This window comes from Ostrea edulis, chromosome 5 (genome assembly GCF_947568905.1).
Source record: "Ostrea edulis chromosome 5, xbOstEdul1.1, whole genome shotgun sequence".
NCBI lineage: Eukaryota > Metazoa > Mollusca > Bivalvia > Ostreida > Ostreidae > Ostrea > Ostrea edulis.
This window is the reverse complement of record NC_079168.1, coordinates 26441222-26466953: the sequence shown is the minus strand read 5'-3', so window position 1 is coordinate 26466953 and position 25732 is coordinate 26441222. Positions and strand designations below refer to the sequence as shown.

The window sequence follows — 25732 nt, the reverse complement described above, 5'->3', positions numbered from 1 at the left end:
TCGCTTCCTACGACAAGCAAGGGGTACTGAGGACCTATTCTAACCCGGATCTCCAGGGGGAGCCTATTGTTGAATTCGACTTCAAATAATGTTTTGCATATGTATCTATACCTGAAGCTGTCCATTCATTTAAAAACAAATACTTCAAAAAAATTCCCGTTCATTAAGAGGTTTAGATATTAACGATCCATTTGATGATATTTATATTTCCGATGTGTTTTGCCTTTGATATCTCTACAACCTTTAATGAACACCATTTCCTCATGAAGGCGCTGTATTTGAAACAATATTCATATGAATCATGATACATGTAAATATAGAACGTATATTTTAACGGCTGGGAACTCAAATAGAATTGAAAGTAGAATGCAGATATAAAAAATAAATTCCAGTTTTGAAAATACATGAGGGTATGAACTGCAACGCTTCACGCCGGCGTACTTTTCTTGAAGTATTCCGGTGTTAGTGTCGTAGTTCCTAACCTGACGTATCTTCAAAAATGAAGATTGATTTCTTAATTCTGATATCGTATACCACAAAGAAATATTGAAAACAAGTTTATATTTATTATGTATCCCAATATATCGACTCACCGGTACCATAAATTAAGATGAAATTTTTCTAAATTACATGTACTAGTAGTTGGGCTCACGCTTTTGTATTGTTTTTGATGTGTTTAAGATTTACTATTGTTGATTCTCCGCCTCTTAGATCGTTTGGATGAAATCATTTAAATTATCATGTGTTTCTCTTCATTTTGGACCCCTCTCTAGTTTTCGCCTGTGTCTATTCACCCTCTGTTGCCTTTGGATCGTTTTGATGATTTTCCTTTTCGTGATTTTCCTCTCTTCTTTTTGGAACTTCTTCGTTTCTTTCCTCTTTTCTTGGAACTTCTTTTTTTCCCTCTCTTCTTCTTGGATCTTTTTCCTTTTTTCCCTTTCCTTTTTTTAGACCGTTTTTTATTCTTTCTTTTCCTTGACTTCCTTCTAGATTTGGAGCTTTTCTTTTTCTTGAGACTCTTTTTAAATTTGTTCCTCGGGCTTATCTTTTTTTGAAATTTCCCTTTTGGGTTTCGTGAAGTGATGCTATTAATTTTCCCTGAAATTGCTCTTTTTAATCCTCCATAAGGCACCAAACGCTTAAACCTCAAACCTGTAAAGACATTCTTTTAATCAAAATACAATGTACAGTTTAATTCTCGATATGCCGTATAATTTTCGTTACTTTTGCCGAAGGTAGAAACGTAGAACTCCGTTTTATACCATCATCAATTAATGACGAATAACACATCCTCATTTTTCAAACGGAAGCACACCATTGATTCAAAAATATTCTTTGTAGTTCATTAAGTGTCAGTTTAGCTTGGCGCATTATGCTGACAATACCTTAAGTCGCGCGTTAAATTGAGTACCTCAGAAATTCTATTTTTCCCCTTCAGGTGTTATTAAAAAAATGTGATTTATTGCTATATATATATATAGTCAATTTAACGCACTGTGTTGTACCAGAATTCTGTACACAAGGAAATATTCACCCAGTTTTATTTTCGGTCCTTTCGCCTCGATGAAAGTGGGCGAATTTAAGTCTAAGTAAATTCAAATTTGATATGCTCAAATTGTTTAACACAACTCTGCCTGGGTGAATTTAAAACGGGACGAAACTGTCTGCAAGTGCAAGAAAAGCGAAAATAACACGGGGCGAAAATAATTATGTAAATAGTACACATATATTGCATATCTCGTACTCTTGTTATCACATTCGTTGTATATAAGATAGATGATACTCGTTATAGGTAAATGTATTACTAGAAGCAATCCAAGACAGACCAGTTTCACATTAATTACATTATTCATTGTTTAAAAATGTTTAGAATCTTTACCAGTGAAATCTCTGACGCTAACTTCGCCATTTTCTGCATCAACCTGTTAAATGAAATTAATTTTCATTAACTATACATCCACTGGCTTTGGATAGTGTACATACATATATATCGTTTTGTTCGTGAAATAGATCATGGATCCACAAATTAAATCCTGCATATGAAATAAGTTCAACGCAAATTAATCACAAACTCAAACATCTTATTTCATTATCATAGAAACTAATATGCCGAGTTTTCTCTTATTTTCAACCTATATATTCACATATTTAGTTTAAATCTATTTTAAAAGATAAGCACTATATACAACGTAATCAAAGAAATAATGTTTGTCTTTACCTGATGAGAAAATTCAGTCAGAAAGAAGCCGCATAGCACAACGAGAAATGAAGCTGTCGCCAGCATTTCCTGGGAGGAGGTTTTGGTGTAAACGAACCAGCCGCAGGGTTTTGAATTTATAGAAAGAGGATCCTGTTTAATTATTCATGCAGCTGTCATCTTTCGGATTTAGTTCATTTTCTAAATGTGTAATGTCTAATTTGAAAGCTTCTTGACTGCTCGTATAGTTTGGGTGGTGTTTTTTTTTAAACTGAACATTATTTAAAATTTTAAGTTTGAAATGACATATACGTTAATTGTTACACACAGCACGCAGGTAAAATCCGGTTTGTTCTAGATTGTTCAAGCGTAAATACATATGTAATGTACATAATGTATATAGGGAATAATCCCATGCCATTTCTCTCAGCTGCATCCTGACACTGGGCATATGTTGACTGATAGTTTACAATTAATCTGAAAAATGGGCGTTGATTATAGCGAGGATTTTTGTCATTTCATAATTGTTGCTTTTTATTATCATTTCATTTTATCTACTTAATGCTTTATTTCTTTTTATGCTTCTTTATTCATTTAATAACTCATTTATTTTATTTTCATAAACTGCACAGTGTTGAAAAATTATTGTGCACTTGGTAGTATTTTAAACGCATTTAAGTTGTTTTTGTTGCATCTTCATTAGGAAATTTATGGTATCAAGTTACATAAATCTTTTAACTTGTTTTCAATGCATAATTTTGTCAAAAGCTTGCCATTCTTTTTGGTTCCCTCTCAATATTTCTCAACTGCTGTTGCACGGTACCAATGTGTAATTCAACAGGGCACCACTATTGAAAATCTGTTGCAGTAGAACTGAAAATGTGAATTTGGAACCATATCCAGTGTTAGTTACATTGTGCGTGAGAAGCTCGACATCATGTGGGCTCGTGGAGAATCTATTTAAACCATACGATATTTAAAAGTGACGTACAATATGAGCCCGGAAACTGCGCCCAAAAGTGGAAACAGCTAAGGTTCTACGGGGTTTGTACACGCAATCTTCTATGGGGTTACAACGAGAAGATACGCTAAAATCTCCCGACGTGCAAGACATTTAAGCTTCCGAAACCACAGGGTGGCCACGACAGCAACAGTGAGATTTGGTCAAGATTTCCCCAGTAACCGAGTCTATACGAACGTTTTACTGATCCCTAGCAGGAGGGGTGATATACACGGGAACTTTGTTGTGGATGAAAAGTGGAGGATGTGTACAACAATATTTTGAAATCGAAAACTTTCAAAATTACTTTATTTAGTTTTTAATATCCAGTTGTAGAGGAAAGTAATCTGGGGGAAAAAAATTAAAACGCCTGCTGGACTTGAACCCGTGGCAGCAGTTGACACGCTAACTACTGTAAGCTACTTAGTTATACATTTAAATTGAATAGGAATAGACGAATATTTCTGGTATTTATATCTTCACCCATGTTTTAAAAGGAAGACAGCCACTATGACGCTGTAGAGTACCCGCGACTGCAGACCTACAATGTAGTTGTTAACGATGTAACGTATCATAATTTGTTTTATCCAAAAATAAATAACAATGCACTGTTTATTTTTAAAAAACAACGCCAATCACAGATGTATAAAGGAATAACATTACCAAATAGTGCTTAGACAGCGACCAATGTAAACATTATTTACTCGCAATCCTTGATTTCATACTCGCTTTCCTCGCTACATTTGGGTATTTACATCGCTATTTGTATGCGCTGGTGGCTAAACATAACTTTAGACTCTGGAAATTGTTAACATCGAAATAAATGTTGTCCATGATGAATAGATTAGACCCTAAAAGCTGATTTTTGGTAAAAGAATATTTAACACTATTTTCACTATCAGTCTATTGAAGAAGACCGCGTATGACGTCACTGTACCACGTGACTACCTAACTATTTAATAGAAATGTACATAATTATGTATACTTTGGGAAAATGCGATGTGTCCTTCAAGACTGTAACATACATGCATATCTTCGAGTTTTGTGTACTACGTTTTATGCAGTGACGCGACAGCAGAACGGTTGTGTGTTACGTGGTTGTGATCACATGAATCTTGTTTTGAAATTATGTTGTGGAAATTAGGTCAAGGCTGTCGTAATAAATTTGTTTGCTGTTCTTACGACAGTCACATGAGTTCCATAGGACTGACGCTAGAAAGAAATAGTAATCGTCTTGCGACTGTCGTATGAAACTCGGTTCATCTTCCAAAACAGTGTCGTACAGTCAGGCTACAACAGGTTCAGGTGTGCAGAAGTTGGTATCGACATTAAAGCTGACATGAATTTTTAATTACGTTCGCATTTCTCCGTTTATCCGCCATATGTCTTTCAGACAGACTGGTTTTTTTCCTACCCGATTTCCTGGCTAGACTCGACCAGTGCATATTATTTCTTAATGTAGTTTAAAGGGAACAAGAAACAAAATTGAAAGGATGAAGTGAAGTAACTATATGTTAAATGCCTCTGATATATATATAAAATATTTTTTCTTGTTTCAAGTTAAAATTTACATGATTCAACTCATTAACATTTGCACTTCTGTGATTTAAATGTTACATGGCGCATAAATTCACCACAAACGATATATACATGTATCTCTGTTTAAGTTTGGGGTGTCCTCATTAGCTGAAAATGTCATAGACATTTGGCCCCGTTCATACCTTTACAACAAACAACAAACAAAATTATTTATTTTCAAATAAATACAACATGTGTATTGTAGAGAAGTAATTCGTAATATATGATACAATATTGTACATAGCATGCAGTCACCGATCTGGAAACATGGGCACAAGTGGGTACAGTTAGATAATTTAGGCTATACATGTGCTGTACATTATTAAAAACTTTTTTAATTTCGTATGGCGATAAATGCACCCCATATCGACGATATTTGAAAACAAAGGATTAGCGAAAAACTACTAGAAAATCTCCATGATGGAAACCTATTTCAACTCAGTGGCCTATATTGTATCTGGTCGCTCATACAAAAGACAATAACCAGCTAATTGCGGCAGCTGAGTGATAGAGCGTGCGTATTGTAACCGGGGGATCGTGAGTTCGGGCCCCGCTCGTGAGATCCACTAGTGTAGCGATCTAAGTGAGCGGATCTCAGGATCTGGTTTTAATCAGATTGAAGTGAGAATCAAGGGTCTTTCGGATATGACCTTGAAAACGGAGGTCACAGCAAGCGTTAGGACGTTAAAGATCCCTCACTGCTACATGGCCGAGCGCTAAGCATAGGTTTAAATTTGTGGTACTTCACCTATACAACTGGTGACGTCGCAATATAAGTGAAAGATTCTCCACGGGACGTAAAAGAAACAAACCACAACAGCAACAAAAGACGATACCACGTGATTCGGATGCATAAACACGCCTTCAACGTCATGCACCATAAGCAGAGTGTGATTTTACACAGTACATGTAATTATTTTTGGTTCACTATTCTACCTGTAATATAATCAACGTAAAAGAAAGAATTGCATGTATACTATTTTCACAGCATCGCATGTGCTTTTTAAAAATGAAAATAAATACTCGGTGATTTTCATAGATAATTATACGAGCCCAGAAATTTATAATATTTTGCTTCATGCAAATTCGATCTAGAAATAAGAACATATACCTGCCCAAAGTGTCTGACCCATGCCCGAGACAAGGAGAGGGGGGTGTCCTCAATAAATATATCCGAAGATGAAAAAAATTGAAATCTACAACAAGGGTCTAAGACAGCTACGTCACGAAACATACTCCCGATCGTTTTTATTCAAGTTACTCTGTACCCAGTTACTTTTTGTAGAAACTACACTCTCGCTCATTGGATAGAACCAGTCACGTGACTTCGGCTTTAAAGTAACTAGCATTAAAGGACACATCTCATGTTTTCAAAGTATACAAAATTATATGCATTTTGTCTTCCATATGCTTATAGAATTGATTGTTATAGTTCGTTCGCCGACATATTGCGATAATTAGCCACAATACGGACTTAAATCTAAGCCCCGATTTAAAAAAAACCTAGTTAATTAGATAGGTAATCACGTGGTACAGTGACGTCATATGCGACGTTCGTCTATCAACTTATTGTAAAAGTAGTGTTAGATATTTCTAAAAACTCGTGTTTTAGGGGTCTAATTTATTTACCATGGATAACATTTATTTCGATGTTGACAAACTTCTCAAGTCTTATATCTTTTAGCCACCAGTGCATACAAATAGCGATCCAAATGTAGCGAGGAAAGCGAGTATGAAATCTGCATTAGCGAGTATAATGTTTACATGGGATCGCTGTCTAAACACTATTTGGTAATGCTATTCCTTTAAAAATCTGTAATTAGCGTTGTTGAGTTTTTTCTAAAATAAACAGTGCAATTATTATCAAATTTAATTTAGGATAAGTAAGATAGGCCTAAATTATGATACGATGTATCATTGACAACTAGGCTTAGGCCTACTGTCAGTCTGTCACGAATACATTTCGAAAAAAAAATTAATTTAAATTATCAAAATTATAGTGAAAATTACAATACTTTTAAATTATTCTATTCAAGCAGTTTTTTTTTTATCATTATTTTTTAATCTACATGTTATTGGGAAGTGGGAGCAAGGCGTACTATTGTTGGTACGCGTTCCTCACAAAATGAATTAAAATATTGTAATTTAATTCAAAGTTAGAAAACATAATATTTCATTATTTATAATTGAATGTTCAATTATTTTTTATCTTTTACTTTTTTTAAACTACTATAGTTGGTAGAAACCGCGAGCACAAGTTCTGCCTATATGTTGTTACAAGGTGAAGGTCAGTTGGTGTGAGTGTGTATTGAATTTAAGGTGCATATGCCGTATGCCTACATGTAACAGTGCTTAGCTTCGATAGAACCATTTTTTCGCAGTTTATCTACGTCTTCGTCCAAGTGCTTTTTTGAAAAAGTACAGGGACAAATACTACTGGGGGGTTTTTTATGGCAAAGTTGTTGTGCCGACAAAAAATATTCACGTCTTTTCCCTCATACCTTCCTTCGAAAATTGAAAAATAAACAGTCTAAATCCTCTCTACTGACAGCAAGTACACCATTAAACAGCACGAAACACCCTAATGCAGTGTTATTTACAAGCCGTTAATGTGATAATTGGTTGTTGTTTTTTGTCAATTAAATCTAATCTGTTTATGAAATGGCTAACAACTGTTTTCAAATCTTCTCGCTCGAGGTCGCATATGACGTCACAGATAATGGCGCGTAAAATATCGAAGAAAATATGCATATCGCAAGATTTGAATTTCATCACTTTCAACCTCGGAAACTACGCAAACTGTTACATTCAAAACACATGTAAAGTAGTTTTAGTCATGAAATAAATTAATTTTGCTGAAAAAATTAAAAAAGTTTAGAAACGTGCGATGTGTCCTAGCGGGCCAAATAGGTTTTCATGGTATGTGTAGCGTATCACTCGAATTTCCTCAAATAAATATTCTAAATGTAGTCTACATCCTACAATTAACTAAATTTTAGTGATATATCCAATCGTAATAAGTTGAAAAATAGCAAAATGTTCGGCTACACTGACTATTTAATTGGTGTATGTAAATTCCTACTCACCTGTATATTACATAATAACTAACGGAGAATGGGAAGCTTTAGTGTCAACAGCAGGACACACTTTACATAAATGTTTATACAAATTGACGGTGTCACCTCTAATGTGAGTGTTTAATTTGACAAGGACTAAATGACACCATTAAAATACTCCTCTGTTTCTAACATTTCATTATAAATCATAAATTATTGTTTTGAACATAACTAACTATACAAAATGATTATATGCAAGTTCTATTCAAAGTGAATCCTTCCTTGAGTGAAAGATTCTCGAGAGGGGCGTTAAAATCAATCACAATCAATCCTTGGATACATGCGATGATTACAATGATATCTCAAACAATGATAGATAATGTCACACGTCAGGCGCACAGGTGCTTGAGGACAGGACCCCCCCCCCCCCCCCCCCCGGGCCTTTTCGACTTTTTTTTTCATAAATCATCTTTTTATAACATATTTGTAATCTAACCTATGCCATCGATCCGAAAAATTACCTAAAATAAACGTTTTATAAAAATTCGTAACCCACTCTATATATAAAAACAACCTTGTTGTTTTTATATATACATGTAGAGTGGGTTACGAATTTTTATAAAACGTTTATTTTAGGTAATTTTTCGGATCGATGGTATAGGTTAGATTACAAATATGTTATAAAAAGATGATTTATAAAAAAAAAAAGTCGAAAAGGCCCGGGGGTCTATATCAGGGGGGGGGGGGGGGGTCCTGTCCTCAAGCACCTGTGGTCAGGCGTTATACATAATATACCTCAAGAAATCCGTACATTCTGAACATCGCGTAGAGGGGATCGTCAGTAAGCTACATTACAACATTGTTGTGAATTCAAAGCTCTTCTACTTGTAAAGATATATTCAAAATGTTATTTTAATTTATTGAAGACCAAAGACAAATAGAGATGGGGAGGGGCTTATAAAACGTGTAAAGTGGGGACAATTTTAACCATTTGACAAAAGTGCACTATAAGGGCAAAAACTCTTTCCTCACAGTAACGTGACCTATAAATTGGTAACAATGAAAGATGTAGGGTACAAAATATAGGTACTGACTAAAACCCGGTCTCGGTCTTCGTCTATTCTCTTTAGAGAAGTCGAGAGGCATAGCCTTGAAGGCTATGCCTCTCGACTTCTCTAAAGAGAATAGGTCTTCGTCCCGTGACTAAAACTAGATCTCGGTCGTCCCTTGACTAGAACCCGGTCTCGGTCTAGTGACTAAAACCCGGTCGTCGATCTCGTTACTAAAACCCGGTCTTCGGTCCCAGATATTTTATTCGATAAAACATCTCTAATATATCAGAATATTTGAGTCCCATTTCTCGTCAATTTAGATATGACATCTCATGCCTGCATTCTTATACTGATTGATCATACTATTTTCTTCCTCATAGCGCACGTCTCCCCTTTACTTCTGAGACCGAAGACCGGGTTTTAGTCAGTACCCAAAATATGAGATTAGTGGGGACGAAGGGCGCGGGGACATGTCCTTATGATATTCTCTCTGAAAACCACTTTTTTCCAATCCGAAAGAGAGTACTAGTATTAGGAACTTTTATAGGTATAGCTATAGATGTACATAGATGTACTTTTTTGTCTTTACAATAACCTACATGTATGTGTGTATTCTCTTCTAGACATTTTGAGGACGTTTTACTAAACAGGTTCGGTCGGAGAGAGAGAGAGAGAGAGAGAGATTTCTATTACAGTATATAACTCACAGTCTCATACTTGACTAAATGGACGTGCGGTCTGAGGTGCTAGGCACTCAATGCTAGAAGATTTGGTTCCGCAGGTCGTGGATTCAACTCCCAGTTGGGGTACCCATAAGTAGTGATTAAAATATAACCATATCCTTGATCTAAAAACAAACATCCCCCCCAAAAAAAAATCAAAGGAATACAATGTAGAATCATAATAGTAAGCGAAAGCCAAACCACTGTATGAACAATTTAGCTATAAGTATCTGGGTGGGTTTTTTTTTTTGTTTTTTTGTTTTTTGTTTCTTAAATTCTTTTTTTTTTTTTTATAATTGATTTCTTCATTTATTCATTTATCTATTGTGATTAAACAAAATCTGGGAACTGTTTGTATGAATATCCGGTATATCATTATCGCCATTTTTCTGTGTTCTACTGCATTTACATGTACATGTAGGTAAACATTCCTTCACTTTTGCTGGTACTAAACTTAGCCGCAGAGGTCAAACTTAAAACGGACACAATTAATGTCCGACAGCACCATGGTTACTCATCAACGTCTGTGGTCTGTCAGCATTACGTGACTGAAAGTCCATCCAAGTACCTGCGAAAGGTAAGTACAAATCTGTTTCCAGTAGAATCTGTTTTCTTTTTAAAATAGATAGATCTAGAACTTTTTGGATACACTTTTCCAATTCTGCATCCAAACTCATGTTTTTCTTTAAATCGAGGATAGGAGTTTTGATTCCATAAATTTTACCTGTATATTTAAATCCAAATATAGAATGAATTTATATTTTAAAACATTCTGCTCAGTTTTGAAGATGCGAGTTGAAATATTCCTGATATTCTTCATAAACCAGATTGCCGCAGTGCACCTGTTTCTTAATGAGAAGGTAATTTTAAACATGAATAATTAAAACAGCTTGACAACATCCCCACTTGTTTTACTCTCTATTAATATTGCATTCATATACTTGGATAAGTTTCCCTTAGAAAGTGAGAATGTTTGCTAAAAACATAATGCTCTTATTTTCATTATTTGAGATGGACTTTATACCTGAATATGAAAAGTGGAACTTCCTACTTCAATATATTAAAAGTATTTCATTTAAATTTCAAATGTAGATTTCGGAAGAATCGAAAAATGTTGATCCTTTCAATATTCGCCAAGAATTTACAATGCTCAGAGGGAGACTTGCAAAAGTCCTGAATATTGAGGTGTGTATACTATATTCCTGTAGGTCTATTTAGCATCAGGCCGCCACGGTGATTTGTTTATTAGTTGTTTACATGTATGTTTGTGGTCAGGTCAAATCACGCAAACCAATCGCGAGCTCTTCTCCATGATAAAAAATCAGGACAAATATGTAAAGGGTGTTAAGAAAGTTCTCTTGGAATATTTCTCTAGCCAAAAATCACATTGGTTGTTTGAGGATCGGAGAGTCGATACGCTTTGATTGCTGATAAAAATTTAGACGTATATATATATATATATATTTAAGAAATGACTTTAATTCTGGGGCAGCCGCAAGTTATACGAGTATAACCTGGTTTGGGTCAGTTTACGCTTTATAATCTGCGAAGCGGATTATAAAAAAGCGTAAACTGACCCAAACCAGGTTATACTCGTATAACTTGCTCCAGAATTAAAGTCATTCCTTATAATTTAATGCAAGAGACAAAGATGCTAACCTTCGTTTATCAAAATGTACATAAACTCGGAAAAATACTAGTCAACCAAGCCGCGCAATGATTTACTTAGCAACAGCGACACGAAGCGTCTAGCTGCGAAGCCAAAGGTCGCCGTCTTTTTAATCTTAGTTCTACGGAGCCTAGCCATTTATCAAAATATTGTATCGAAAGTTCAGTTTATCATTATATATATATATATATATATATATATATATATTGTATCTATATTTAGTATCTCTGTCATAGATTGGTTTTATATATATATATATATATATATATATATATATATTGTATCTATATGTAGTGTCTCTGTCATATATTGGTTATATATATATATATATATATTGTATCTATATATATAGTATCTCTATCATAGATTGGTTATATATATATATATATATATATATATATTGTATCTATAAATAGTATCTCTGTCATAGATTGGTTTTATATATATATATATATATATATATATATATATATATATATATATATATATATTGTATCTATATATAGTATCTCTGTCATAGATTGGTTATATATATATTGTATTTATATATAGTATCTCTGTCATAGATTGGTTATATATATATTGTATTTATATATAGTATCCCTGTCATAGATTGGTTATATATATTGTATCTATATATAATATCTCTGTCATAGATTGGTTATTGAAAGACACACCCATTGTTGTGATCGTAATTTTTCCTAAAACATGTGACGAAGTCTTTAAAAACGTCTGTAATTTTTTGCCAATTAAGAAGTGTTTAAACCTTGAAAAATAAATCTTAAAACTTTTATGGACTAGGTGCTTTGTGACGCAAGTATTTTCAAAACACATCACTCATATGGACATAGATGTGATGAAAATAATAATGGTATGTTATAAGTTAATTTAATTTACAACTTCAATATGACAACACTCTTGTTAAAAAGTTTCAGGGTTGCGTAATTCTTGTGTGTAACAAGATTATTAATAATCATCCAAATGCAATGGTAGCCCTGTCCCATTTTTGTATTTAGGATCCTCTGCATTAGAACGTACAGTGTAATATCAATACGCAATTTCCGAGATATCAGCTCTTCTGTGATGGAGGTACGTTCAGTATTCTGCTGAACGCTTGGGTGGGTACAAGATACATGTAGCTAAGCAAACAAGGATAACCGTGAAAAAGGCGTAAATTTTGTTTATATCAGTCGTTGGTATACATTAAACTGATCATATTAAGAATATTTGTGTTTGAATTAGGCCATTAAATTAAATATGAATTTTTTGTTTATTTCCTCTTCTACGCGAGTGATACTTTCACCAAGAAAGAATTAAGGTGATTATCGGTTTTTGTTTGAGCTATTTCATTATCAAATAATGTGTGTCCCAGCAGTTTGGGTGGTTGCATGTCTGATAATCATCCTTTAGGCAGCGATAAGCATTTGTAACCACCGCGTGTGGACGAAAGTATAAGAAATAAATTTCAGCTTTGAAAATACATGAGAATATGAACTGCGACGCTTCACGTCTGCATACTCACGCCGTTGCACTTCATACCATCATGTATTTCCAAAAAAAAAATAACTTTATTTTTTTTACTTGACGTCTGTCAGAGGCCATGTTAAAATAGACGTATACTATATTCATCAAGATTCATCCGCGGATTCAATTTACCTATATTATGGCGATGCTCTACATTAGAGTGTGGGGAAACCATTCAAAATCAAAGATCTTTTCCTTATTTCTAGAATCCCAAGACGAGTTGTATGTTTACTGACGTTCTCAATCAAAAGGTATATATAATATTATCTTCTTATTGCATAATCAAAACGGGATGAGAGTTTATAAATTAACCGACAATGGAACATACTATGTTCTACATTAAATATTATACAGTTTACAGAGTCTCGTGTATAGATCTAAAATACACAATATATTGAATCGTACAAGTATATTAATCAAATTTATGGAATCTACAACAAAGGACAATAGACGTTTCACAGATGGTTAGAAATCTTTTATTTCATGTTTCAGTTGTTGCTGAGAAACCCATGTTTTGAAATTGTACCAGAATTAAATGGAATGTTGGGAAATAAGTGCATAGGAATATCTCGTACATCCAAGTGTATTCAAGGTAATGTGTGAGTGTATGTGTGTGCATTGTTTAACATTTTACACTCGTATAGAGACGTCACCGGGCTGCAAAATGTAGGCCTATGCTCAGCGCTTAAAGTCTTTAGGCAGGGAGGGATCTTTCTTTGCGGTTTTATCCTAAGGACCGCCCCATTTAGTCGCCTCTTACGACAAGCAAAGGGCACTGAGGACCTATTCTAACCCGGATTCTTACGGCATCCGAGAGGGGTATTAAATGTACTTATCGTCTACAACGTATATGTACATATTCGAAGTTTTTCCTTAGATACTGTTAGAGGAAAGTAATTCCGAATTATTGCCGGGGCGGATCTAGGAATTTTTAAAGAGGGATTCTACCATCAATTTCGGTTTTCAAAACGCATTTTTTTCTCACTTTGTTAGCAAAATTTTCCGACGGAAGGGAGTTGGGTGGGTTCCAACCTCCGGAACACCCCCCTCCCTCTGGATCCGCCACTGTATTGTATAGTACATGTAGATCTACACTCAACGTTTTCATTAACAGGGATACAAAGAGCCCCCAGACATAAACGAGACGTAGAGAAGATGCTCAGTTCTGTTCGCAATTTCATGCACTTCATCGGTAGATCCAATTCAGTCCAGCGGACGCACGCTAAACCCGCGAAAATCAACATCAAGAACTCACTGGATTACGCCGCCACGGATTTCACGTCAAACATACGTCCACATCTCAGCCGACTGCTGGGCAAGTTCCGGGTCATGCAGACCGGAAGTAATCACATCGGAAACGACGCTAAAGCAGCCATCTCTTACATTCAACACAGCATCGGGAAAACTGTGTCGGACATTGATGGGACAATTGTGAAACGTGCAAGACGATTCAAATGAGTGGAAAATTTATAAAGTTTGCACGCATTTTGTTTTCTATGACATCATAAGCATATTTAAAAACTTACATCAGTATTATAGTTTGACGAAGCGGAAAGGAAAGTCTGGCATCTTGACACATTCCGTTATATGATTTTGTATGATAATTTATTTGTAAAAAAAAAAAAAAAAAGTAGAGACGACAAATTAAGCTCTGTGTTCATAGGTTTATTAAGTCAGAATTAATGACGAAGTCATCTATTCAAAATATGACAGTCTTTCCCCAATGCAAGCGCTCTTTGACTGAAGGATGCGACAAAATTACCACGATGCATTGCAGAACAATAGTTACATTGTTTTAAATTACTGAAATGCACTGCAGGGCCAATTGAAAATCGTGATATTGCAACAAGATTTAACATTGTTAAAGTTTTAATTCAATTGAAAGACAAATTAAGAGAAAATTGAAATATCGTTATGAAACTGTAGACATATACATGTATACCACAAAATACTATTAGATTCGCATTAAGGATACATAAAATGTTTTGCAGTGCGCCAGAAACGCAAATCACCCTCTCTATTATATTCCATAAAACTGAAGATTACAGGTACTGGGATCCAATTTCATTTCAAATGTGGGTAAATTTGAAAAATGAATGCGCGTTATGAAATTCGTTTGCACACACCGTTGCAGTTATGACACTACATCTTTCAAAATACAAGAATTCATTGCTTATATTTACATTTTTAAATCCTTCCAAGTGCAAGTTTTTATCTACATTTTAAAATTCCCGTCAAATCTATGGGTAAATAGCGATCGACAGGAAAGCCGTGGCACAGCACATGTCGTTAAAATACAAGAGGCCCATGGGCCACATCGCTCACCTGGGCAACCTTGGCCCTGCCATTGTTCAGCTATCGTGATTTTAAAGATTTTTTTAAATCAATCTTTATTCCAATGAAAAATGTTGACCCCATATTGTGGCCCCAACCCAGCCCAAAGGATCACAGCATAAATGTAAATGAATTCATATAACACATGAATTGCGCTAACTTGGATCTACTCAATGTCAAGAAGCTTTCATGTAAATTTTAACTTTTCTGGTCCAGCGATTCTTGAGAAGAGGATTTCAAAAGATTTTCCCGATATAATCGTATGTGAAACTTTGATCCCCTCTTGTGGCCTCCATCTTATCACTGGGGATCATGGTGTGAATAAACTTGAATATGCACTGAATCTTCTCCAGAAGATGTACCGTTGTTCTAAGTTTGATGTCTGTCAAACAAAGGGTTCTGAAGATATTGAGCTGACAGTATATTCTAATGTCCAGTTTGACCCTTGACCTCAAAATCAATAGGGGTCATCTGAAGATGTACCAGTGTACTAAGTTTGATGTCTGCCAAGCAAAGGGTTCTCGAGATATTGAGCGGACAGTATATTCCTATGTCCAGTTTGACCCTTGACCTCAAAATCAATATGGGCCATCTTCTGAAGATGTACCATTGTACCAAGTTTGATGTCTGTCAAGCAAAGGGTTCTCAAGATATTGAGCGGACAGTATATCCCTATGTCCAGTTTGACCTTTGACCATATGACCTAAAAATCAATAGGGATCATCTACTCCTTTGGATGTACCGTACAGTGTACCAAGTTTGATGTCTGTCAAGCAAAGGTTCTCAAGATATTGAGCGGACAGTAGATTTCAATGTTCAGTTTGACCCTTGAGCATGTGACCTCAAAATCAATAGGGGTCATCTTCTTCTGAAGATGTACCAGTGTACTAAGTTTGATGTCTGTCAAGCAAAGGGTTCTCAAATTATTGAGCGGACAGTACATTCCAATGTCCAGTTTGACCCTTGATCATGTAACCTCAAAATCAATAGGGGTCATCTACTCCTTAGGATGTATCAGTGTACCAAGTTTGATGTCTGTCAAGCAAAGAGTTCTCAAGATATTGAGCGGACAGTATATTCACATATCCAGAGTAGATTGACCCTTTGAATCCTAGTAGGGGTCCTTCTCTACTCATAACCAACCCACATATGAAAAATCAATATATGCACCCAGAGGTGGATGATCCGAGTTGCATGGGATACATTGTAAAGTAAGGAATGATGTGGCATATTTATAATTGTGAAGAACTAACTGTTGGATATAATGTAATAAATTCTTGTAAATACATTTTTAAGTTTGGAGTTTAAACTTTTCGAGTTACTGTCCAGAAACCATATTTGTCTGAAGTTTTCAATCTATTTTCGGTCACTGTGACCTTGACCTTTGCTCTCCAAAATCAATAGGGGCTTTGCTTTGCTGGTATCCAACAATATATCCAAGTTTCATTTGATTCAAATTAAAAAATTTCGAGTTTTCCCCCTTAAACCAATTTTTTTTTTTTAAATTTTAAATCTAATTTCGGTCACTATGACCTTGACCTTTGACCTATTTTCTCCAAAATCAACAGGGGTCTTCCTTACCTGGTACATAACAATATCTTTGAGTATCATTTGGTTCGGATTTAAACTTTCTGAGTTATCATCCGGAAACCAAATTTTTCTGAATTTTTCATTCTATTTTCGGTCACCGTGACCTTGACCTTTGTTCTCCAAAATCAATAGGGATCTTCCTTACCTGGTACCCAACAATATATCAAAGTTTCATTTGATTAGATTGTAAACTTTTCGAGTTAGCATCCGGAAACCAAATTTTTCTGAAATTTTCATTCTATTTTCGGTCACTGTGACCTTGATCTTTGACCACTTTTCTCCAAAATTAATGGGGGTCTTCCTTACCTGGTACCCAACAATATATCAAAGTTTCAATTGACTAGATTGTAAACTTTTCGAGTTATCATCCGGAAACCAATTGTTGACGCCCGCCCACCCGACCGCATCACCAAACCAATAGCTGAGTTCAACTTCGTTGCAACTCGGCTAAAAATATCATTATTACACCTGCTAATCGATCAATTGCATAACAAGAGGTTATGTATAGAAATCAAAAGAGATCGATTTCCGGTTATGCAATCGATACCCACATTTCACATGCATAGATGGTAAATTGTCTCCATGCAAGCAATTGTTGAGATTTTAATTAAAATGTAAGAATGTGATTCGATAAGTAATTCTATTTTCTATTATTTTACACTCTTATAAAATGCAAGGGTCATCGATTAGCGACGATTTTTGTTCTGAAGCGAGGGTCTGTCAATACTCACCATTAGTTCACATTATTTGCGACCGTTGCAGCAAATTTTGGACTAACAAACTAACAAATTTACTTGGTTGATGATTAATGAAGACAAACCAGTAATTGTCAAATTGAGTGAATATTTAGTGCAAACTTTCAGAAAAAGAAGTGATGCTTTAAAACTGCAAAAAATCATTATAGTTTATTATTCATATATTGGTATAATACTGATCATTTACTTGTATATATACATGATTAGCAATTTATATATAATGTATACTTGTTTCCCCAACATGTTGCATCCACATGCAGTTTGCAGTCTATGTAACCTGTAGTTAATGTTGTAAACTTTCTTTCTTTTTTGAATTTCCTTCTTTATAAACTGTCTTACTGTTATGCCCTCTGGGTCCAAAATTGGAATAAACTTATCTTATCTTATGAAGTAAAAAATAAATGAATAAAGTATGTTGCTTTCATTGTACACAGTATACTTTGAACCGATGGACTGAAAAAGTACACACATTAAATGAGGAAATACTTCAATAATTGATTAATCTTCTTTTTCTTTAAATTTTTCACAAGTTCAACTCGCATATCAAAATCTTGTACTTTTATTCAAAAAATTTCTGAAGGTTAGTTCATAAAAACATGAACATTTACTTTTAAATAACTTAAATCATGACTTCTGAAACTTTTTTTTTCTTACTCTCATGCATAACCTAAATTCTCCTTCATAACTTTTGGATCGCTTGCATAGGCGACGTCATTTTCATCGTATATTTGCTAAATAATACACAAATCAAAGTCCAAATTTTGCTGCAAATGTCGCAAATATTGTGAACTAATGGTGAGTATTGATAATTATGCTTAAAATGAAATGAACACCAATTCCTGTCGGTAAATACGATTTTCTGACAGCGCTTTCGCTCCACCGACCCTCGCTTCGGAACAAAAATCGTTGCTAATCGATGACCCTTGCATTTTATAAGAGTGTAAAACAATAGAAAATAGAATTACTCATCGAATCACATTCTTACATTTTAATTAAAATCTCAGCAATTGCTTGCATGGAGACAATTTACCATCCATGCATGTGAAATTTGGGTATCGATTGCATAACCGGAAATCGATCTCTTTTGATTTCTGTACATAACCTCTTTTTATGCAATTGATCGATTAGCAGGCGTGATTATGATCAAGTGAATGGTTCTCAAGACATTGAGCGGACATGTGATATCTACCGACCGACAGGTGCAAAGCAATATGCCCCTCTTCTTTGAAGGGGGCATAAATATATCGTCCGTTTTCTCTCTCGTCAGTACGCTCTTAAATCCGTGTTATTTCACCAGTTTTTGCATTATTACACATTTGTCTCACATTGGAACGCCTTTGATTCGTATAATTTTCCGCCTTTAGAAATATATCTATAAAGAATAGGCTTTCGTATTTTCCTGATTACTCCGTTTATCCGATTAAAATATAGGGCTCACGGTGGGTGCGAATGGTCAACAGATCGAGATGCTTACTCCCAGACACGTGATCCCACCTCTGGTGTTTCCAGAGGGTCTGTATATGCCTTACTTTCAATTTTTAAAAATTCTTTAGAGGATTAGCTACGAGTTATCTTGTTGATTTAATTACAAAAGATGAGAAAAATATCTAGTTCAGTATATATAGATGAAGACTTAATTGAGTTATTGAGTTTGAAAAGCTCTGAGATTGTTAAAATCAGCGACATATCGACTTATTAATATCGACATGTTGATAAGTGAATGTACGTTTCCGGATTATAGACATCACCAAAAAGATAATCATGTCGACTTGTCAGAACGTTATATTTTTATGCTATGTACATAACATTTTGGGCATAAGGCATTTTTACGATTACTTTCAAAACTTTTTTACTTGACAAGTGGAAATCATCTGACCGACTAGTCGACAACTGAAGACAGAAATATGCCACCATAGATGATTTTTTTTTTTTTCAACTTCAAAGAATCAGAGCTAGGCACTGGAACACATGGCAATTAATTTTTTGACATTTGTAACATATATATATTCCGTTTAACAGAAACATATAATTGTTACTGTATTTCTGGGTCGGTGTAACATGCAGGACACGTGGTTCCGTTTGACATGCTTGATGTTAATGTATGCATTGGGTAAACCACTGGAATACACACGTGTCTGTACAGGTGCTGTTGATACTTTGTAATGTATAAATTCCAATATAAAAAAATCGTGCGCGTGTAACATTTTGTTTTAAAGACCATGGTATTCATAATAGTAAAGCAATCGATACACTCTTGAAATTCGTTTCCTCACTACAGACACATGTAGTATTGTTTGAAAAGGAAGGGGGAGGGGGAGCTGGAGAAGACGACTTCACAATTGTTTAATATTCTTGATAGTAGGTCAAACTCCAAGGCATATTGAATAGGTTAGATTTTTTTTTTTATCAAAAGTAGGTCAAAATTTCAGGTCAAGGTCACACACCTTTACATCACATGAAATGTCTTGCCATAAAGAATATTTAAACCAAATACGAAAGCCCTAGCTTATATAGTTCTCGAGACATTTTTAGAGATTTTCCTATGTCTACAGTACCCGCAACGTTATTCTTGGCATTCCTATCGTGCGTGTATCCTATTGTATCGTGTATCAGGTTTTCCGTTTTCTATCGTGTTTTGCGTTTATCAGGTCTATCGTGTTCTGCGTGTATCAGGTTTTCCGTTTATCGTGTAGCTTCGGAAACTATCGGGATCGTATATTAAATATAATGAAAAAGTAAGAGACTTTCCGAAAGCTTTATTCGTTTTGTTAAAGAAGCTTTTTTAGGAATCGAGGAAAGACAGTATATTTGAATGAGAACATAAAGCTGTCGATTTTAAGGCAGAAAAAGAGCTATATGTCTGTCCAGAGAGGGTGAAAATTTATCACAATTTCATTCTAAGTAGTCTGGAAAGTAGGCAGTGGTTTGCCGAGCAAACCGAGGACAGTAAAACTGAAAGCTCCTTCTTCTGGAGTTCATAAACATTTCCTTGTCTAGAAACAATTATTTGTAATTAACACTAAAAGAGAAATAGGAAGTTCCGATCTGAAAGGAAAAATCAGTAAATTACATTGTTTATTACATATATTTTAATAATGGTTCTTTTTGTTCCGATTTTTTTCCCACCTGTATTCAACTTAATATATACCAACTACTGAACTTGTGCGCGTTCTTATCTATCTGATTTTGTGTATCACCCGTGTTTTGACAGTAAACATTCTCAGGGACATTGTATTTCACATATTTAGAAGATTAAGTTTTAAAAGAGTGCAAGAGTATTGCATCTCCCAAAATTCTGCTCAATTGGGCACGATTCAGCTGTCATCTTTGTTTTTTTTTATTATTTGTACATGTACACATGTACCAATAGTCGTACGTGTAGATACTGGAAATTCATACTGGATTTGATGATTATTTGAATTTTTTACATGCTAAACACAAACATTTTAAAGCGTTTCTAAATTGCGACTTTAAATCAAGCCGGGTTTCGTATATGTTTTTAATAGTTTATTTATTTTTTGTTAACAAAATATCAATTCATATAAATATGTTCCAATTACTTATGACTATTAATTATCACTCATAGTGTAGAAATATCTAACATATGAGCATATGGTGTAGTGCAGTGGATTGTTTTTAAAGCGTTCATTATGAAAATAATTGTAGTTTTTGAATGAGCGGTGAACTCAGAGCTTGATGCAAAATAACCCCTTCCTCGCTACACACAAAATATTACTTGGTTTTAATAGCTCACCTGAGCTGAAAGCTCAAGTGAGCTTTTCTGATCACCCATATCCCGGCGTCCGTCCGTCTGTAAACTTTTTAACATTTTCAACTTCTTCTCAACAACCACTGGGCCAATTTCAACCAAAGTTGGCACAAAACATCCTTAGGTAAAGGGAATTCTAAATTGTTAAAAAAGGGGGAGATAATCAAGAAAAGGTAAAAATAGGGTAGGGTCATTAAAAAATCTTCTTCTCAAGAACCACTGGGCCAGAAAAGATGAAATTTATAGATAAACTTTATTAGGTAGTGCAGATTCTAAATTGTTAAAATCATGGCCCCCGGGGGTCGGATGGGGCCACAATAGGGGATCAAAGTTTTACATACAAATATATAGGGAAAATCTTTAAAAATCTTCTTCTCAAGAACCACTGAGCCAGAAAAGCTAAGATTTATATGAAAGCTTCCTTATATAATGCAGATTCTAAATTGTTAAAATCATGGCCCCCGGGGGTCGGATGGGGCCACAATAGGGGATCAAAGCTTTACATACAAATATATAGGAAAAATCTTTAAAAATCTTCTTCTCAAGAACCACTGAGCCAGAAAAGCTGAGATTTATATGAAAGCTTCCTTATATAATGCAGATTCTAAATTGTTAAAATCATGGCCCCCTGGGGTCGGATGGGGCCACAATAGGGGATCAAAGTTTTACATACAAATATATAGGGAAAATCTTTAAAAATCTTCTTCTCAAGAACCACTGAGCCAGAAAAGCTGAGAATTATATGAAAGCTTTGATATAGTACAGAATCTAAATTGTTAAAATCATGGACCCCGGGGATTGGATGGGGCCTCAAAGTTTTACATACAAATTTATAGGAAAAATCTTCTTCTCAAGAACCACTGAGCCAGAAAAGCTGAGGTTTACAAGCTTCCCGATATAGTGCAGATTATAAATTGTTAAGATCATGGCCCCCGGGGGTCGGATGGGGCCCCAATAGGGGGTCAAAGTTTTACATACAAATATATAAGAAAAATCTTTAAAAATCTTCTTCCCAGAACCACTAAGCCAGAAAAGCTGAGATTTATATGAAAGCTTTCTGATGTAGTGCAGATTCAGGTTTGTTAAAATCATGCCCCCCTGGGGTAGGATGGGGTCACAATAGGGGATTAAAGTTTTACATACAAATATATAGGTAAAATCTTTAAAAATCTTCTTCTCAAGAACCATTGGGCCAAAGAAGTTCACATTTACATGAAAGCTTCGACATAGTGTAGATTCAAGTTTGCAAAAACCATGGCCTCCAGGGGCAGGTTTGGGGCCATAATATGGACTACGGTTTTACATGCAAATAGATATGGAAAATCTTCTGATATGGACCAAGGTGACTCAGGTGAGCGATGTGGCCCATGGGCCTCTTGTTTGATATCCAAGATAATAGACATTAGAATAAGAGAGCTATTGAAGCATGATATCACTACGTTATATTACATTTTGTTAATTCCCTGTTTAATTGCTAAACGCTCGGCATCAAGTGTGAATGCCACGAGTCCTCGGAGATGACCTTAAAAACAGACGCCCCGTGTCACGGTAGGTGTGGAACGCTAAAAAACCCTCACTGCTCAATGGCCGTAATTGCCGAGCATAAGCCTAAATTTAAAAGCTCTTCACCGGTCATGGTGACGTCTCCATATGAGTTAAATATTCTCGAGCGAGACGTTAAGCAAGATAAAAATCAATCCCTCCCTGTATGATTCATATATTAAACATTAGGTGACAATATACGTTTTAGAATCATTGGCCGAGAAAATTCATATAGATATATCAAGTAATGAATTCAATACCGTATATAGTTTAGTTTCCGGATTTTAGCTGTAATGACGTTAAAAAAAAAACCATAATTTAAAAACAATAAATAAATAAACGTACAACTTGGATAAATAAATTATATGTTTTAGGTATATATTGAAATCCTTCAATATTATTATCAACATAATGTAATTATTTTGTACGTATCAAACTTTCGTTCTGTCTAAATTGTTTCTAAATTTACAACACTTCTATCAGGTTTTCCGTTTATCGTGAAGATCGTTTATCAGGTTTTGCGTTTATCAGGTTTACCGTGTATCCTATCGTATCGTGCGTGTATCCTATCCTATCGTGTGTGTATCGTGTTCTATCGTTTTTCATGTCAAGAATAACGTTGCGGGTACTGTATCAGCATATAAAACTCTGAACCCGAGGGACTGTCTGAGTGGGACAGAGTGGACCTAAAATCAGTGAGGAAGACAATAAATTGTATTAAAAGCAGCTTCTCTTTTAAGGTGTAAATGTAGGAAATATAAAATATCATCGAAATAAATGTTTTACTAACTAAAAGAAGAAACATAAATTTGCAAGTAATATATCCTGGATATTATATGTACCGTATATGTACAACCAACGAAATAACGCGACATAACAAGATTTCTCTGTATCTAATTACTCCGTGAATATTTGTCATTTATTCAGTTTGTGTATGAAACTGTGCATCAGAAACTTACCGAGCAGATTCACTTCTGCAGTTATGAATATTTGTCCCACTCCCGCATGTAAACAAATTGCTTTGTGCCTTACTCTGTAAGAGAGTTTTCCAAAGGGAAATAATTTGACGTACTCATTTTAATTCAAACAAAAAAAACCTTTACTAACCCTTTAAACTAATTCTCCATCACCATTAATGTGCTGCATTGCTTACATGTACCATCTAGGTATGAAATTCCCAAAACAAGAGGTCCATGGGCCACGTTGCTTACCTAGATCATCTTGGCCAATATTTAAAAATTTCCCCTATATATTCGTATGTAAAACTTTGATCCCTATTGTGGTCCCAACCTAATCTCGGTTGAGATTCGGGTTGGCTGTATATTTGGACCGACGCCCTCGCCGAATCTCGGAGCAGTCCTTCATAATTCATGTCTGTAAAGTTACTATCAGCTTCGACTGGTTCTAGAAATTAATGTGCACTTAAGTGACACTGCTGTTCACTTCAAATCAGTTACTTGACTATCAAACTGTATCACTATTAATACTGTATTACTTACCGTTTAATTATGTAAATTCCATAAAATAAACCAACATTAATTTTCCCGTTCAAATGAAGACTTCTATAGTGCAATATTTTATCTCCCAAAATTGAAGAGTTCCTATAGCTTGTTTTTTTAAATTAGCAAAGTGCAAGTAGGTATGTAGATACAATATATCAGTAACTAGATATTCCAGGAGATAAAATATTGTGCCATGGAAGTATTCATTTGAACGGAAAATTTAGTGCCCATTTTCATTTTGGGATTTTCTATACCTAGACGGTAAGTAATACAAAATAGTGATAGAGTTAGTTTGATATTCAAATCACTTATTTGAAGCAAACAGCAGTGTCAAACAAGAGGTACTGTGAGACAATGCTCACTAAGAATACCCCCCCCCCCCCCCCCCCCCCCGCTTACCCCAATCTCCCAAAGGGTGTTGGTAATAGGTAAAACTTCAGTATTATGATCCAAAAGGTATCTAGGAACACAGCATCTCCATGCGATGAAAAAAGCCGTTAAGAATTTAAATGGAAACCATATTGCTACTTTGATGTCCAGTGCACGTGACCTTTGGACCCCAAAATCGATAGGGAACATCTTCATCCCATGGGTAGTCCATATATATGATATGGTGACTGTAGGTGGAAAGGATAACGCTTTAGAGCCCGGAAACCATATTGCTACTTCGATGTCCAGTGCGCTTGACCTTTGACCTCAAAATCGATAGGGAACATCTTCATCCCATGGGTAGTCCATATATATGATATGGTGACGGTAGGTGGAAAGGATAATGCTTTAGAGCCCGGAAACCATTGCGTCTACAGACGGACGGACAGACAGACGGACAACCCGATTCCAGTATACCCCACCACAACTTGTTGCGGGGGGTATAATAAGTGCACATTTATTGCTAGAACTGGCTGAAGCTAAAGCAAATTTCCAGACATGAAATATGAAGGACTGCTCCGAGATTCGATGAAGGCGTCAATCCAAATATTCAGACCAAATCTCAACTGAGATTAGCCCCAACCTACCGCCAGGGGCCATGATTTTTACAAAATTGAATCTGCACTATGTCAAGAAGCTTTCATGTAAATGTAAACTTTTCTGGCTCAGTAGTTCTTGAGAAGAAGACTTTTAAAGATTTTCCCTATATAGTTGTATGTAAAACTTTGACCCCCTATTATTGCCCCATTCCTACCACCGGGGGTCATGGTTTTAACAAACTTGAATCTGCACTATGTCAGGAAGCTTTCAAGTAAATCTGTACTTTCCTAGTCAGTGGTTCTTGAGAAGATGATTTTCAAAGATTTTACATATATACTTGTATGTAAAACTTTGACCCCCTATTATGGCCCCATCCTACCCCTGAGGGTCATGATTTTAAGAAACTTGAATCTGCACTATGTCAGGAAGCTTTTGTGTAAATTTCAACTCTTCTGGCCCAGTGGTTAAGAAGA

General features: G+C 35.2%; 2 protein-coding genes across 6 annotated transcripts; one reads left to right on the top strand and one right to left on the bottom strand.

Moving 5' to 3' along the window:
* Positions 1 to 552: 552 nt before the first annotated feature.
* Positions 553 to 2350, bottom strand: LOC125650474 (sperm protamine P1-like). The gene is made up of 3 exons (XM_048878822.2): positions 2219 to 2350; positions 1880 to 1922; positions 553 to 1152 (listed from the first exon to the last, which is right to left on the bottom strand). The coding sequence occupies exons 1-3, from the start codon at positions 2282 to 2284 to the stop codon at positions 791 to 793; spliced, it is 471 nt and encodes a 156-aa protein (XP_048734779.1). The 5' UTR covers positions 2285 to 2350; the 3' UTR covers positions 553 to 790.
* An 853-nt stretch (positions 2351 to 3203) lies between these two features.
* LOC125650473 (uncharacterized) lies at positions 3204 to 14446 on the top strand. Of its 5 annotated transcripts, XM_056165567.1 has the most exons (8): positions 3204 to 3611; positions 7011 to 7062; positions 10027 to 10182; positions 10386 to 10465; positions 10698 to 10790; positions 13005 to 13049; positions 13291 to 13390; positions 13913 to 14446. In XM_056165567.1, the coding sequence occupies exons 4-8, from the start codon at positions 10394 to 10396 to the stop codon at positions 14254 to 14256; spliced, it is 654 nt and encodes a 217-aa protein (XP_056021542.1). In that variant the 5' UTR covers positions 3204 to 3611; positions 7011 to 7062; positions 10027 to 10182; positions 10386 to 10393; the 3' UTR covers positions 14257 to 14446. The 5 variants fall into 5 exon arrangements, with proteins under 5 accessions (XP_056021542.1, XP_048734773.1, XP_048734774.1 ...); XM_048878816.2 differs by lacking the exon at positions 7011 to 7062; XM_048878817.2 differs by lacking the exons at positions 3204 to 3611; positions 7011 to 7062 and adding an exon at positions 5104 to 5684.
* Positions 14447 to 25732: the final 11286 nt, after the last annotated feature.